This window comes from Phacochoerus africanus, chromosome 12, assembly GCF_016906955.1.
Source record: "Phacochoerus africanus isolate WHEZ1 chromosome 12, ROS_Pafr_v1, whole genome shotgun sequence".
Lineage (NCBI taxonomy): Eukaryota > Metazoa > Chordata > Mammalia > Artiodactyla > Suidae > Phacochoerus > Phacochoerus africanus.
In genome coordinates, this window is record NC_062555.1 from 2,615,392 (window position 1) to 2,631,508 (window position 16,117).

General features: G+C 35.4%; 1 protein-coding gene across 1 annotated transcript; it reads right to left on the minus strand.

The window, feature by feature from the left end:
- Positions 1-1,966: 1,966 nt before the first annotated feature.
- Positions 1,967-2,881, minus strand: LOC125113001 (olfactory receptor 4C11-like). The gene has a single exon (XM_047755442.1). The coding sequence runs from the start codon at positions 2,879-2,881 to the stop codon at positions 1,967-1,969; it is 915 nt and encodes a 304-aa protein (XP_047611398.1).
- Between the last annotated feature and the right edge of the window lie 13,236 nt (positions 2,882-16,117).

Genomic DNA, 16,117 nt, shown 5'->3' on the forward strand with positions numbered 1-16,117 from the left:
AATTTGACATAACACTTTAAACAAACTATGATGGAAAAAAATAAAAATAATAAAGAAATAAATACAAAATAAAATAAAATTGCCAATACATTCCAAGTAAGCCATGAATCAGAAAGAAATCCCTATAGAATTTTAAAATATTTAAACTAAATGAAAGAGAAAATATGGGAGTTCCCATCGCAGCCCAGCAGAAATGAATCCAACTGGTAACTGTGAGGTTGAGGGTTCAATACCTGGCCTCAATCTGTGGGTTAAGGATCCTGCACTGACAGGAGCTGTGGTGTAGCTCACAGACACGGCTTGGATCTGGTGTTGCTGTGGCTGTGGTGTAGGCTGGCAGCTACAGCTCTGATTAGACCCCTACCCTGGGAATCTCCACATGCCACAGGAGCAGCCCTAGAAAAGGAAAAAAGGCCAAAAAATAAAATAAAATAAGAGAAAGTATGGCATATCAAAATGTGTGAAATGCAGATATTTAAATGTCAGTTATTTATTTTTCTTTGAACTGATACTTTGTATCTTTCTGATGAAAATATATAAATATGTCTAATACATGAAAACAGGATATTATGAGTCTGTAGGAGCTTATAATATAGTAAGTAAATTAGTGCTTTTAAACTGAAAAAAAAAAATCTGGCATTGCCTTCAGCTGTGATGTAGGTCACAGACCCAGTCTTGTATCCCACATTGCTGTGTCTCATGTAGGCTGCCAGCTTCAGCTCCACTTTGACCCTTGGCCTGGGAAATTCCATATGATGCAGGTGTGGCCCTAAAAAAACAAAGTGCCTATCACAGTCACTGGTTAATATCTTTCTCTCCAAGAAAGAAAATTTCTATAGGAAGCCCAATTACCATACAATTTGCTTGATAAATGTAGAGTTTCAGTATCCACAGCCTGAGACATTTCTGCTGTTAGAGAGGTGTACCTGTCAGGCAACTTGCCAATCCTATCCACTAGTCAGTGAAATGCTTCTATGCACTTGGATGATACCTGACAACTACTATCTTGGTATATTTGGGAAATATACTCAATAATTTTGTTCTTCATTTCCAAGTTAGGAATCTCTCTTCTGCAGATATCTTCTCTTTTTATCTCTGTTTTTTAGGTCAGTGGTTATGTTTTTTACATGTATGATCTCATCCACGAGGTGTTGGTTTTTATAATATAACTCCCACAATTTTATAAAACTGTCACTGATTCATAAACCAAATATTAGGGAAGTGTCCACAGATGTAAATTACAGAAAATAGATATATATGTAAAACTAAATTACATAAAAATAATGATTAACATTATGAATAAATAGAATATATTAAAGTACATAGAGATAAATTATGGATTAATACAATGAATAGGGTTAATAATTAAAATTGTCTGATTTGAATAGAAGGCCATGAGTTGTTTGCCTGTCCATGTTCAAGAAGTAAAGTAAAAGTCCAGACAAGCATCACATAGGGGCTTAAATCTCTAATATTTATGCTTCTTTGACTTTAAGCTTTAGACTCTTGAACCAGAAGATAGGATACACAATGAGTACTGTTAGAACTGCTTCACCAAAAAAATGTATATCAGAAATTCAGGCAACATTCTGAAACTTGGATAATTAATATGAAAAAGAAAATCCAAAACAAAATAATGTAGAAATCAAAGAAGATAAACAGCAAGATCTGGCTCATAAGCCTCAAAAGAGCAGAAATATCAATGCAGAATGCAGAAGTGAAGAATAGGTTTGTCCTTCCACAAATATGATTGTACTTCATGTTTCATCATTGTATGTGATATTGGTTTAAAATAATATAGATCTGTGCTCTGTGCACCTTCTGCCTCTTCCCCCAAATGTCCCACTTGAAGAGGATTTTGTTGTCCATAATGGAAAGAGAACATTCTATCTTTTCCATCAACCCAATTTTATGTAAACTGTGATGGAATTAGCAATTGGCATCTTCAGCTCTTTGCCACCTTGAGTCAGAATTTGTTGCACCATAACTTTCTCATGGCATTTTTGACTTCTGCATTTCTCAGAGTGTAAACCAGAGGGTTGAGTAAAGGTGTCCCAATAGTGTAAAATACAGCCACCATCTTGTCCACTGGAAATATGGTTAGAGGGCGAGCGTAGGTAAATATGCATGGTACATAGAATAAGATGATAACAATAATATGGGAGGTGCAGGTAGAGAGGGCTTTCCTTCTTCCTTCTGCATTCTGCTTATTCAGAGAATGTAAAATGAAAGCATAGGAGATAAACAACATTATGAAACTCACCATGCATATGGTGCCACTGTTAAATACAATATGTAGATTGATAATGTAAGTATCCATGCAGGCAAGTTTCAACAAAGGTTGCATATCACAGAAATAGTGATCAATAACATTGGGGCCACAGAAGGGTAACCTCAAAGTCAAGAGAATCTGTGCTAAAGAATGTATGCAAGACCCTACCCAGGCCAGATTCACCAAGGCACCACAGACACGCTGGCTCATGATGGTTGTGTATCGCAAGGGCTTGCAAATGGCCATGTAGCGATCACAGGACATGAGGATGAGCACCAAGATCTCCATGCAGCCAAAGAAATGAAATGCAAAGATCTGGGTCATGCACTCATTGTAGGAGATGATTTTCTTCTCAGATATGGAATCTACTATCAACCTAGGAGCAGTGGTTGTTGAAAAGCAGGCATCAGCAAAGGATAAATAGAAAAGGAAGAAGTACATGGGGCTCCTAAGTGTCTGGCTATATCTTATAGTCATCACAATAAGGAAGTTTGCCAAAAGAGTTGCAAGGTATAGAAACAAGAAGATTACAAATATTAATTTCTCCTTTAGTGCATCCTGTGTCAATCCAGACAGAATGAACTCATTCACACTGCTGTTCACCTGCATAGTTACTGTGAATATGGAAGAGATACAGCTGAGAAGTGGTTCATCTGCAAAGAAAAATGGAGACATGGTAACTGGGCAATATCAGTGTATTTGATCTCAGTTATTTAGATTCTAATTCCATCAACATCTATAACTCAGTGTTTCTCACAGTTTTCATGGATTTTAATCATTTGGGAATATTTTTTTTTTCTTTTTTAGTGCTTATGCTTATGTTTTAACCATTGGCATTGATTAATTCAAGGTCTTTCTATGGGGTCTAAGATTTTTCTAGGGGAAAAAAAAAAGCAGTCAAGTAATTGTGCTCTGTCTATGCCAAGGTCTGAAAACAAGTGACTTTGCTTTATGATATTGATCATGTCACATTAATGTCTTGAAGTTTTTCTTCATATGACAATTAGAGATTCTAATAGATTAAGTACATGATAGTATATACATGTGTGTGTGCATAAAATATTCATGCATCTCAGTTACTGAAAATAATAAGTAGATGCAAATTATTCCATATAGAATGAATAAGTAGTGAGGTCCTATTTTATAGCACATAGAAATATATCAAACCTCTTGTGATAGAACTTGATGGAAGATAGTATGAGATTAAGAATGTATATATATATATATATATATATATATATATATATATATATATGGGAGTTCCCATCGTGGCGCAGTGGTTAACGATTCCAACTAGGAACCATGAGGTTGCGGGCTCGGTCCCTGCCCTTGCTCAGTAGGTTAACGATCCGGCGTTGCCGTGAGCTGTGGTGTAGGCCGCAGATGCGGCTCGGATCCCACGTTGCTGTGGCTCTGGTGTAGGCCGGTGGCTACAGCTCCGATTAGACCCCTAGCCTGGGAACCTCCATATGCCACGGGAGCGGCCCAAAGAAATAGCAAAAAGACAAAAAAATAAAATAAAATAAAATAAAATAAGAATGTATATATATGTATGACTGGGTCACTTTGCTGTTCAGCAGAAATTGACAAAACTTTGTATATCAACTATGTTTAATATTTTTTTAAAAAACTGTATAATTTTAAAATTATACTTTTGGGAATTCTCTCTTAAGAACACACATTTCTTGATTTGGATGCCATTTTTCACCCTTTATCCCTGAACTCTTCAGAATTTTTGCTTTAAGAAAAAATTATTTCTCCAACTTTAGGCTTGTAGCACCCACAATTTTACCTTCATTACCAGTTAAGGCACATTAAGTATTTAAGTAAATCAATGGCAGTGGTTTTATTGAGGAGAATTATCATATATTTTGAATAACACCTTCATAATGTTAGACACATGAAATTAAGCTTCTCATCCTGTAGATCCAGCCTGATGTGCCACATCTTACATTTCTATTACAAGAATAACATCCTCTTTCACACATTATTCTCCTACCAGGTTCCCAGACATTTTTTTCTTCTAATTGTTATCTGACATAATTTTTAAAATGTACTTCAGAATTTAAGCATGCAAATATTTCCCAATGTTCTATTTATTCTTGTTAATGTACATGAATACTTTATATATAATTTCAATTATTCATAATATTTTGCTTTCTGGTTTTCATTTGTTATCGTTAAGAGCATTTTCATGTAGTTAAAAAGTATCTGTAATTTTCCATTTACCAATTATAAATTAACATACCAGTATCTCATAAATTCTATCATTTATGTCTTTTTTCAAATTTTCATCATCATAAGAAAACCTTAAATACATTTTTGATTATTTTTAATAATTTCATTAAAATATTTATCCAGAGGATTACTGGCATAAATATGAATATTTTCAAAATTATTGACAATTACTGTCAAATAAGATTCCAACTTGATTGTTTCCATATTTTTTACAAAATTTTTAATTATAGGATGAATATACTTGGATAATAAGACATCCAAAATTTACATTTGATTTCAGGGTAAGAAAAGTACCCTTCAAAAATTCACAAGGAACAAATATCTCTCCTTAGAGGTAACTATTAATTCCTTACACATTCTATGAGGATTTTCAGGGTTATATACATGGTCAAATATTCCCATTTGTGTATAAATTGAATTATCTACTATTGTTTCTGAATTTTATAGAAATAATAGCACAAATGTCTAATAAAAATCTTACTTGGGACATTGTCATAGTTGCTTAGATAAGAGAAATAAAATTATGATATATGTTTTAATTTAAAATGGTATAAGGTATTTTTGTATATTTCTCATATATTTTATCTGTTTTGAATATGTATATCTTAGTTAATTTTTTGATATCTAAGTTTTGAGCTCTTTTATGAAAATTATTTCATGGTAATTTCTATCAATTTAACTCCACTTTCCATTTTAGTCCATTATTTCAGCTGGGAAATTATCATCTTATTCTCTCTTACAATATTTATATCTACTTATTTTAAGTAAAAATTGCCTAGAATTTATTTTAATATGAGTTTTGAGATACTTTGACTGTTTCTGATTAACTACTAATCTTTTTTGTCTTTTTTTTGCCTTTTATAGGGCCACTCCCATGGCATGTGGAGATTCCCAGGCTAGGCGGAGCTGTGGCCGCCAGCCTACACCACAGCCACAGCAACGCAGGATCCTAGCCACATCTGCAACCTACACCACAGATCATGGCAATGGCAGATCCTTAACCCACTGAACAAGGCCAGGGATTGAACCCACAACCTCATGGTTCCTAGTCAGATTCATTAACCACTGCACCACGATGGGAACTCCTAACTACTAATCTTTTAATGCATCAATGACACCATCAACTCAGTTATCATTTATGTACAAAGAACTTACTCATATCTGGAGTCAACTGATAGGGCAGCAAAAGATGTCCTCAAACCCTTTACAACAATGTTGGCAGGATAACACACCTCTACATAAGATCATTATCTACATAAAAATCACATCCAACTCTATGTGATAATGCCAATTGAATTTTGTTTCCAAAAGTAGAAAGATTGCTAGAGAGTGATTGGACAGTACGGTTTTAAAAGTGATGGAAAATGGAGTTATGACTTTCAATGTGTTAAAATGAAGTTTCCAAAAGTTTCTCTTAAATGCAAGTATTCAAAAAGCTTATACTGCTAGGATAAATATTTCAATATTAGTAAGCCAAAGTGTCCATCTACCTCTAATAAATTTACACATAGAAATAAAACTTTAGATTTCCTTTCAGTCCAGCTAAAATAATATTAGGATAAATTAGAGGTGTTATAGTAATTACAAGCTCTGATTGGGAGTCCCAAGTGTCTCTGATGAATATAAAAAAGAAAATAAACTAATGATTACTGAATTTCAATACATTAAGTTTCTGATCAGGGTAAGGACAAAAAGGAGGGTGCTCTTTGCTGTGAGGAGAAGAGCAGTTTGGAGAGAACAGTGATTGAATATCATTAGAAGGGAAAGAGTATGCATTGTTTCAGGAGAAACAAACATCCTCTTCATAAAAATTACACTTTCATTAAACTAAAAATGGTAAGAGATAAATTCATGGGCAGGTAATAGACAACTATGAAAGCTGGGTCACATAATTCTATGTTGCTTTATTTTAAATAAGAGAAAACTTATAGATCAACATCACCTCAGAGTTTTACTATTGCATTCAGCTGTTGTTCCCTAACCTTCCTGGACCATCTTAACTCTTTAATTTGGGAGAATATTACAGTATTAGCAGAATCAATTTTTCCAAAAATAACTCTTGTTTTATTTTCTCCTGCTGAAAGTTTAACCAATTCAAATATATTTGGTGTCAAATTCTTTCATTTCCTCTTATATATATTATTCTATGCTTCTATGCTGTCTCTATTCTTCTATGCTTCAATATTGCTATGTAGGCTTTAATTGAATAAGGAAGTCCTGGATTAAATATATATTTTTTATGACTGCTCCCATCAAATATGGAATTTCCCTAGCCAGGGATAAAACCAGAACCTTTGCAGTGATGATTGAATATTATTCTTGTACTATAATCATATCATCCAAACAAGATTTCATTTGTGTTCTATCATCTGATCTGCATATTTTTGGCAAGGTAAGTGTGGCTATTTGTTTTTCTTTTTCCTAGGTAAAAAGTTCTAGCTATGATACAAAAAGTTTTACCCAAGACACTTAAGTGGGATTAACTACAGAGGGATTCAACTAAATAGCCTCTCGGTCTAGCATTCACCCTACTTGTCATATAAAACGTAACCTCCCAATCATCATGTAGATTGAATTTTAAATTTCTGAGCCATCCCACAATATTGATGGATACCTTAAATATCTGACCTGACTCCAAAATCAAGTTATTTCAACTGTGTATCGAGGCTAATATCAAAGTAGAAAGATAAATACCTAAATAAATACCTGAATAATAGTGAAGAGGAGGAAAGAAGCAGAGATTAAATGAAATCAGAGCAGAGAGAAGAGAGTGAGAGTCAGCAGACATGAGGGAGAGAAGAGTCCAGGGCAGGATCCAGCAAGGTGGGCAGAAAGTGTTAGAGGGTGATTTTACCCAAGTTTCATCACATAGTTCAGTTTCATTCTCCCTAAACCGCTACACCAACACTTGCCCCCAAGCCAGAAAGGGACTGTGTTTGTGGGTCATAATAAAGGGTTGTGAAGGGTATTGAAAACCTGGGTGTGTAGAAAGCGCAACATTGTTTTAATACTTTGTCCCAGAAACATAACCACTGATTTAAAACTTCAAAAGAGGGCATCCCTAAGATAGAAACTTTTGCCAAGCTGGCCTCAGTGCAGTTTACTGCATCCTCTGTGTGTAGAGATGAATTTGAGGGATAGCATAGCTTTGTGCTGGGGTCAGGGAAGGTTTAGGAAGCCTGGACAACCTTAACCCTTCCCTGGTGAGTATCTTTCCCAGAAGCTCTATCATTTGGTAGAAGACACACTCAATAAATATTCTAAGATATCAGCCTTGAAAACACAGAAGAAAATATTTCAGACAGATTGAAAAACTTACCTCTATTCTTATGAGAGAATAAAACACTTCCAAAAAAGTCTAATCTTCTTATCTTCAAATTTTATTTACTTAGAAGGTGAAGTATATAAAGCCTGAATAATATACATAAACTATACTTCATTGAGATTGATTGATGTATTTTATCACAAGAAGTTATGGAATGTAGGGAGTTTATGAAGAAAGGGAACACTTCATGTGGCCATACTTCATAGGGTCCTCCTCAGAAGCACTGGGTTAGACAAAACAAATTCTGTAGAGGAGCAGAGAGCAAGATGGTGAAAATGGGGAAACTTTCTTAATTTGGTTCTTGGAAACTTGATGGTGAAAACTATTCCTGCACTTCAAATGAGAAGTGCCTCTGAAGCTGGCTCTCATCCCACAGTATTTTGGAAAATCACAAATTTAAGTGGTTTCTTTTTACCATGTTGTATATTTATAGTAATTCCCACAAACATTTGCAAATGCCTAACACAAGCTTTAGGCCTCAGGAGCTCCAAGGAAACTATTTCTCCCCAGCCAGTCCCCAAGGATATGCAATCAGTTACCAAGCTTAGACAGCCCAAGGGCAAAAGCAAAAGAAAACTTTGGGACCAATTAGTCCAACTTCAACCTATATCACTTGCTGTGAGGAAATTTGGTTTCCTCCTCCATAACATTTTCTTAATCCCATATCTTCTAGAGGCATAAAGACCTTTGGAAAGAGTTAAAAACTCAGAGACAGAATTATGGTTAATTTAAATCCTGGTTTACCACTTACATGCTATGTGAGTTATTTATTTATTTATTCATTCATGTATTTATTTATTTATTTATTCTTTTTAGGGCTACGCCCTTGGCCTTTGGAAGTTCCCAGGCTAGGGGAGCTATAGTTGCTGGCCTATGCCATGGCAACAGCATGCAATAGCCATGGAAACAGCTATGCTGCTGGCCTATGACATGGCAACAGCAACAAGAGTTCTGAGCCATGTCTGCAACACAAGATCCATAACTCACTGAGCGAGGCTAGGAATTTAACCTACATCCTCATGGATACAAGTAAAGTTCATTACTGCTGAGCCACCACTGGAACTTCTGAATTAACTTGTGAATTAACACAAGTATTGAAACCTCTTTAATTATGTTTTTTCTCATTATTAAAAAGAACTAATAAATAATCAGTTTTTATTTAACTTAACAGTGTTAATCTTAAGGTCTTACATTTCTAATCCTTTCTATGTTTTTAAATAAATTTGGGGAGGAGCATGGGAAAGAAATTCTTGAATTCTTAGCTCAAATTTTCTTATTTCTTTCTAACAATACATATCCTCTGCTTACAGGAAAGAGTTAGATCTTTTCTTTCAAATGGTTGTAAGGAATTTAAGATGGGATAGATTATGTTAAAACATTACTTTCATACCTGAGAGACTGTGTTACAATCAGCACTCTGTACTAAGTATTGCCCGTAAGGCATGATTCAATGTGGTACCTTCAATGAGGATGAAGTGAGAGGTCAGGGTAAAGGTGAAAGGAGAGAGGTGGAGGCAGAAATTTCAGTGAGAGAATGTCACAAATAGATTGCAACATGCTTTGCACTTTTGCTAAATGGTCTAGTGTAAACCAGCTAACCCTAGTTTCTCGAGAAACATTATAGCGAAAATCACACCATGATACCTGTGCTTTTTTGATACAAATGGACTTGAAGAATTCAGAGGAAGGTTATTGGTGTGTCACTTAAATTCCTTGAGCCTCAGACTTCCCATCAATTGAATGGGTGTTTGAAGACCTACTGATAACTTTTTTTTTCTGTAAATACCAAAATATATAGAAAACATAAAAAGAAAGAATCCCTTTCTCCCTCTTAGAGAAACTGCAAAAGAAATAGTTTTTTATTAATATGCCTTAAATATGAGGAGTTGAGGAAAGTATAATAACCTACCAAGGTCACACAGCTTAATTAGTAAAAGAACTGAGCCTGGAATCTAAATTTTGTAAAGACTAAATCACTTTAATTTTAATATGAAATGCATAGTAACGTCATAAGATTTCCTGGACAGTAAAAAAAAAAAAAAAAGAACAGCCAATAAATGAGTCCCTGCATTAAACATATTAAACATCTCAGGCACAGAGCCCTAAATTAACTCCCTATCTTTGAGGGAATGGTTGTTTTCCAGTTCTGTTGAGAATTTTTGCAAAAGGCATTTTCAGAGGAGACCATTTAACTGACCAAAAGCAAGCTGAGTCAATGCTCTCCAGAAGTCACTTCAATCTCTGAGGGAACTAACTGTGTGAATTAAAATTCATTGTAGACCGAATGATCAGATTAATCAACTGGAAACTAGGTTCTGTCGGTTCAAGGCCAGGGTTCTACTGAATGAATTTGACACTGATCATTTTATCTTGGAAGCTGGAAATGTGAACTGATGACAACTGAGTTTTGTAGTATTTTGAGTTTTTCATTTCTGTCTTACATGTAGTTTTAGGATGATTTGAAGCCCTAATTTAAACTCTTTATTTATGGTATTCTCTCACTTCAGTATGGTTTCCAGTGAATAATTTAGAAACACTGGCCAGATTAAATCCACTAGTTTAATTCAAATTTGAGGCTATAGATTATCTAATCGGGATCAGAAATACTTTTAGAATAAAACACAGGTTTAATTTTGCAAGGAACAGAAATGGAGATGGAGAATAAAGAATGGGAAAAAGAAAAACAGAGCAGATAGAGAATAGACTTTATATTATATTTGAATTTCTATACATTATATTTGGACATGTATATGAGAAAATATACTAGAATATAGTGTTTTAAATATCCTGCACTGTGTTGTGTCAAAGTATACATTACAGTTAAATCAAGTTCTAAGATTAATATCATCAATAATTAATTACATTCCTTTGCCAAATGACATTTTATTGTGTTAATGGTGTAGAAGGTCTAAAATTGAAATGAGAAGATATAGCACTTATGCATTTATTCAACAGATATTTATTGATTTCCTACATTAGGCTTTTCTAGATACTAATGGCACATCAAACAAAAGGAAAAAAAATTCCCTGGCTCATAGCTTACCATCTTTGAAAAAAAAAACAGAAAAAAATAGCAATAATATTGTTGATGACAATAACAAAAAATTTATTTGGTGCATAAGTGATTTGTTCTCTAAAAATAAAGAGTAGATAGTGAGTTGTTTCTTGAAATCCAAAGTGTGATTTTCTATTTTTCAGCATGTAATACTGGAACACCTACAGAAAATGGTATGTGTATGCTCTGACCTCATCCATTCCTGAGTCTTGATTGTCTTTTTTATCAGTCACTGAAGTCAGCATCCTAAATATAAAGTTATTTTCATGTGTAGCAGTTTGAGTAAGCTCCTGTTTCTAATCTCTTCCTTCCACAGTTTTTTCAAATCAAAAAATAAGTGGAAAAGGATCTAAATAATGTCTCTTTTAAAGACATTTTTAGGTTCTAAGTAAGCATAAAATTTAACTTTTTAACTTACATATAAAATACTGAGTTGCTAAATCAGAGTTCATAAGTGATCTAAAGGTGAAAACATTATTTGTGGGGCCCCATGTTGATGCTGTTGCATTACATTACCACTGGTCAAAAAAGGTCCATCCATGGAAAGTTTTTGTCTAAGAAAATTCAACATTTTTTACCCTTACTTAAAATTTTCTCAAACTTTAATGTTTTATTTCTCATTAGAAACCAGCATTATTCTGTGGTACACTTTCTTCATGGAATTTTTCACTTCTAATTCCTGAAAGCATAAATCAGGGGATTGAGCAAGGAAGTCAGGATGGTAAAAAATATGGTTGCCATCTTGTCAAAGGAGAAAGCTGATGGAAGTTGTGCCTACGCAAATATGGATGGGACAAAGAATGAAACCACAATAGAAATGTGAACTCCACAGGTGGACAGGGCTTTCCACTGCCCCTCAGTACTGCAGGTTCTGAGAGACAGCCAGATGACCCCATAGGAGACAAGCAACAAGATTAGGCTGCAGATAAACCCACTGTTTTTGCCCACCAAAAGGCCAAAAATATGGGTGTCAGTGCAGGCAACTCCAGTAATGGATACAAGTCACACATGAAGTGGTCAATGACACTGGGGGCACAGAAGGGCAGATGGAAAATTAAGAGAATATTTATAGAGGAATGTAGAAAGCCCTCTGCTCAGGCCACACCCATTAGAATTCCACAGTCTCCAGCTCATGACACATGAGTAGTGCAAGTTTTTTTAAATGGCCATATAATGGTCATAGGCCATGGCAGTGAGGACAGTCACCTTCCATCTCAGCACAGAAGTGTTCAGCAAATAGCTGGGTCATGCAGGCTTCAAAGGAAATGGTTTTCCACTCATAGAGAGAGACTGCAGTCATTTTGGGGGCAATTATGTTGGAGAAGAATGTACGCAGGAAGGACTGAAAAGCCAAGAAGATGTACATGGGGGAGCCCAGGAGTGCTGGGCTGCTAGTGATAATTGCCACAATCAGCAAGTTTCTCCAAAGAGTTGCAATGTAAATAAACAAAAATACAACAAATGATATCTTCTGAACACTTGGATTCTGTGACAGGCCCAGGAGGACAAACTCAGTTAAAAAAATTTGGTTTTCAAAGTTCCCGTTGTAGCTCAGTGGTGAACAAATCCAACTATGAACCATGAGGTTGCAGGTTTGATCCCTGGCCTCTCTCAGTGGGTTGGGGATCCTGCATTGCCATGAGCTGTGGTGTAGGTCACAGATGTGGCTCAGATCCCACATTGCTGTGGTTCTGGTGCAGGCCGGTGGCTACAGATCTGATTAGAACTTTAGCCTGGGAACTTCCATGTGCTGAGGGTGCAGCCCTAGAAGACAAAAAAAATTTGGTTTCGCATTTTTCCAAGGAAAAAGTGAATGCTTCCATGATGAGCATGTGGAGTCTACAAATATGAGAAAGAAAAACCTGTCTCAGCCAGTTTGTGTTATTGTTATAGTCAACAAGTTGGTGAGTCTATGTGAAAAACTATCTTATGTGATTATGCTTCTCTTCCCATTGTGAATACAAAATAAGAAAATTATTGAAAGGATAGTGAGATATCAGGAAGAAATGAAGTACATGTAAATTCTTAAATACTTTAACATAAGCAGAACATAATTATAGGCAAAATGTAGGTATACACATGTGGTAGGTATCTACATGTGGTAGGTATCCACGTGCAGGAGGGATGAGAAACATTATATTTTAATCTTAATCATCAACTCTGATCACTTAGTAGTGTTTTCCTGGAGTGAACTGTGAAAAGGATTCTGAAGTAACATCCAAATTCTGAGCAGAGCACTGCAGTTTATTAGTTATACCCACCATGTGCATGGAATGGGAGCAAAGGTGACTTACAGGCCATTTATTTTTCTCATTTATTTATTTGTTTCCACTGTACAGCATGGGTACCACATTACATATACATGTATACATAGTTTTTCCTTCCACTGTTGTGTTGCAATTTAAGTATCTAGACATAGTTCTCAATGCTACAAAGCAGGATCTCATTGTAAATCCATTCCAAGAACAATAGTTTGCATCTGTTAACCCCAAGCTCCCAATCCCACCCACTCCATCCCTCTTCCCCCTGGGCAGCTACAAGTCTATTCTCCAAGTCTATGATTTTCTTTTCTGTGGAAACGTTCATTTGTGCTGTATATTAGATTCCAGTTATAAGTGATGTCATATGGTATTTGTCTTTACCTTCCGGACTTATTTCATTCAGTATGAGAGTTTCTAGTTCCATCCATGTTGCTGCAAATGGCATTATGTTGTTCTTTTTTATGGCTGAGTAGTATTCCATTATGTATATATCTCACATCTTCCTAATCCAATCATCTATCAATGGACATTTGGTTTGTTTCCATATCTTGGCTATTGTGAATAGTGCTGGAATGAACATATGTGTACATGTGCCTTTTTTAAGGAAACTTTTGCCTGTATATATGCCCAAGAGTGGGACTGCTAAAGACTTCCTTGTTTACAAAGAGAAGAATAAAGAAGACAGGGCCTAAAAGGTGATTGAAACCCTTGGCTCCTCCCTCCCACAAATATTTCTTTAAAAGTCTGAAATGAATTGAGCCTTGAAGTTTAATTAATTCATTTATTATGAAAGATAAGACTATTGGGAGAGACCCCGGCTATAGACTAACATAATAAATATGTATGTGTTGAGCTGTTTCCTTTTTTTTTTGTTAATTCATTATTGGAAAGCGAGAAGTTTATAAAAAAAAATACCTATTAATGACTGAGTTAAATGAGTCTATTCACACCCTCATGGATAGGAAAGTATCCATGTTAGAGATTAATATCCTATTTTACAAGTAGGAAAACATGCTTAAAGAGATAAAATATAACAAATAACAGATGCTAGATCTGGATTTTTTTTTTTTTTTTTGCTTTTTAGGACTGGATATGGGAGTTCCTGTCGTGGCGCAGTGGTTAACGAATCCGACTAGGAGCCATGAGGTTGCGGGTTTGGTCCCTGCCCTTGCTCAGTGGGTTAATGATCCGGCATTGCCGTGAGCTGTGGTGTATGTTGTAGACAGGACTCGGATCCCACGTTGCTGTGGCTCTGGCATAGGCCGGTGGCTACAGCTCTGATTCGACTCCTAGCCTGGGAACCTCCATATGCCATGGGAGTGGCCCAAAGAAATAGTAAAAAAAAAAAAAGGACTGGATATGGAAGTTCCCAGGCTAGCGGTCTAATCAGAGGTACAGCTGCCAGCCTACACCACAGTTACAGCAATGCCAAATCAGAGCCTCATCTTCAACTACACCACAGCTCACAATGACACCAGATCCTCAACCCACTGAACAAGGCCAGAGATCAAACCCACATCCTCATAGATCCTCATCAGGTTCATTAACCCATGAGCCACTAAGGGAACTCCTGGATCTGGAATTTTAGCCCCAAAATGCTGGCTTCCACATCCACATCATTTCCACTGGGTCTACAGGAAAAGAAGTGAAAATTTTTCTATCAAGAACTTGAGAGGAGAGGTGGCCTTTCTACAATCTCTATCCACCCATAGAGGCTAAAATCTTCTGATTCCTTTGTTCATGTTTGAATGATGTCTATTGATGAAGGACACAATGAATGATGTAGAATCATAAGATAACAGACGAATTACTTACAGGTACAAATTGGCAACAATCACACCAGTAAGGAAGACAGACAGTATGTTCAATGTTCAATATCACCAGAGACTTGAGGCTTTCCTTATTATTTTCTAATAATTTATATAAAAATGGCCCAATCTGATCAAGTATCAAGGATCTATGTTTCAAATGTATATGACTTTATAGTAATGTAGGGTGTTTGTATATAACCTTCCCACACACAGGATTATAATAAGGGTCAAATAAGAAAATGTGAAAAAGTTGGTGATAATAAAATGTCCTTACCAAATTTAGTTACTCATCTCTCACTTAAAAAAGACACCTTACCACAGAAAGCTTTTCCATGGGCCATACAGATTAAGCCAAATGTTGACTTCATTTTCAATAGCAAGTCAAAGTTTTGAAGAATTATTATGCCCTCACCTGTATGTACGGTTAGAGTTTGGGTTTGTTAGAAATTTGTCAGTCAAAGGGAATGTGTGTGTATGAATACATATAATCTATGTTTTTTTTAAATATAACAAAAGAAAAATAAAAGTGAGAATTAAAAATATGCTGATTTTTGTGAATGTCACAGCTAACAAAAGCAATTTACAGTGTTCATAAGATTAATGCATATACACTTGCATGTTAACTAATATTTCCCTTTTTCTTACTCTGAAATAACTATTTTCATTATGCTCCCAGGGTAGTAGACATGCTTAAACAATGTCTGCATTATGAACTCCATAAACAGGTACAGGCTCTTGCTAAGAAAACAAATCAGAGCTAAAGTCAAAACCATGCTCTTCTACTTAGTTATATTATGTGATGAGAAATTTACTGAAAATTCTCAGAGACTTGGATTATAACTGTATGACTGAGTATAATGACTATGCCTATTGATAGGGCTCTTGCGAGAATCAGATAGGACAATGTTGATTAAAAAATAACATTTACACAAGAAAAAGCACATGAGAAAACCACAATAAATGGTAAGGACAAGCCCTCAGAGCCACTGGCGCAAAACAGAAATGACAGTGCTTTTACTCCTGATGTCTGATTTCCCATGACCAAAGCTCATAAGTATTGTTATTTATTCTTCTACTTAGTCACAAATATAAAATCTTTGTATTGGTCACAGTGTAAATATGGTCTTGTTTAAATGTGTAATACTTTTAAATGTC

What these genes read in the sequence shown, in the direction of transcription:
- LOC125113001 (XM_047755442.1), bottom strand. Translation starts at nt 2,881, where the DNA reads ATGCAGGTGAACAGCAGTGTGAATGAGTTCATTCTGTCTGGATTGACA.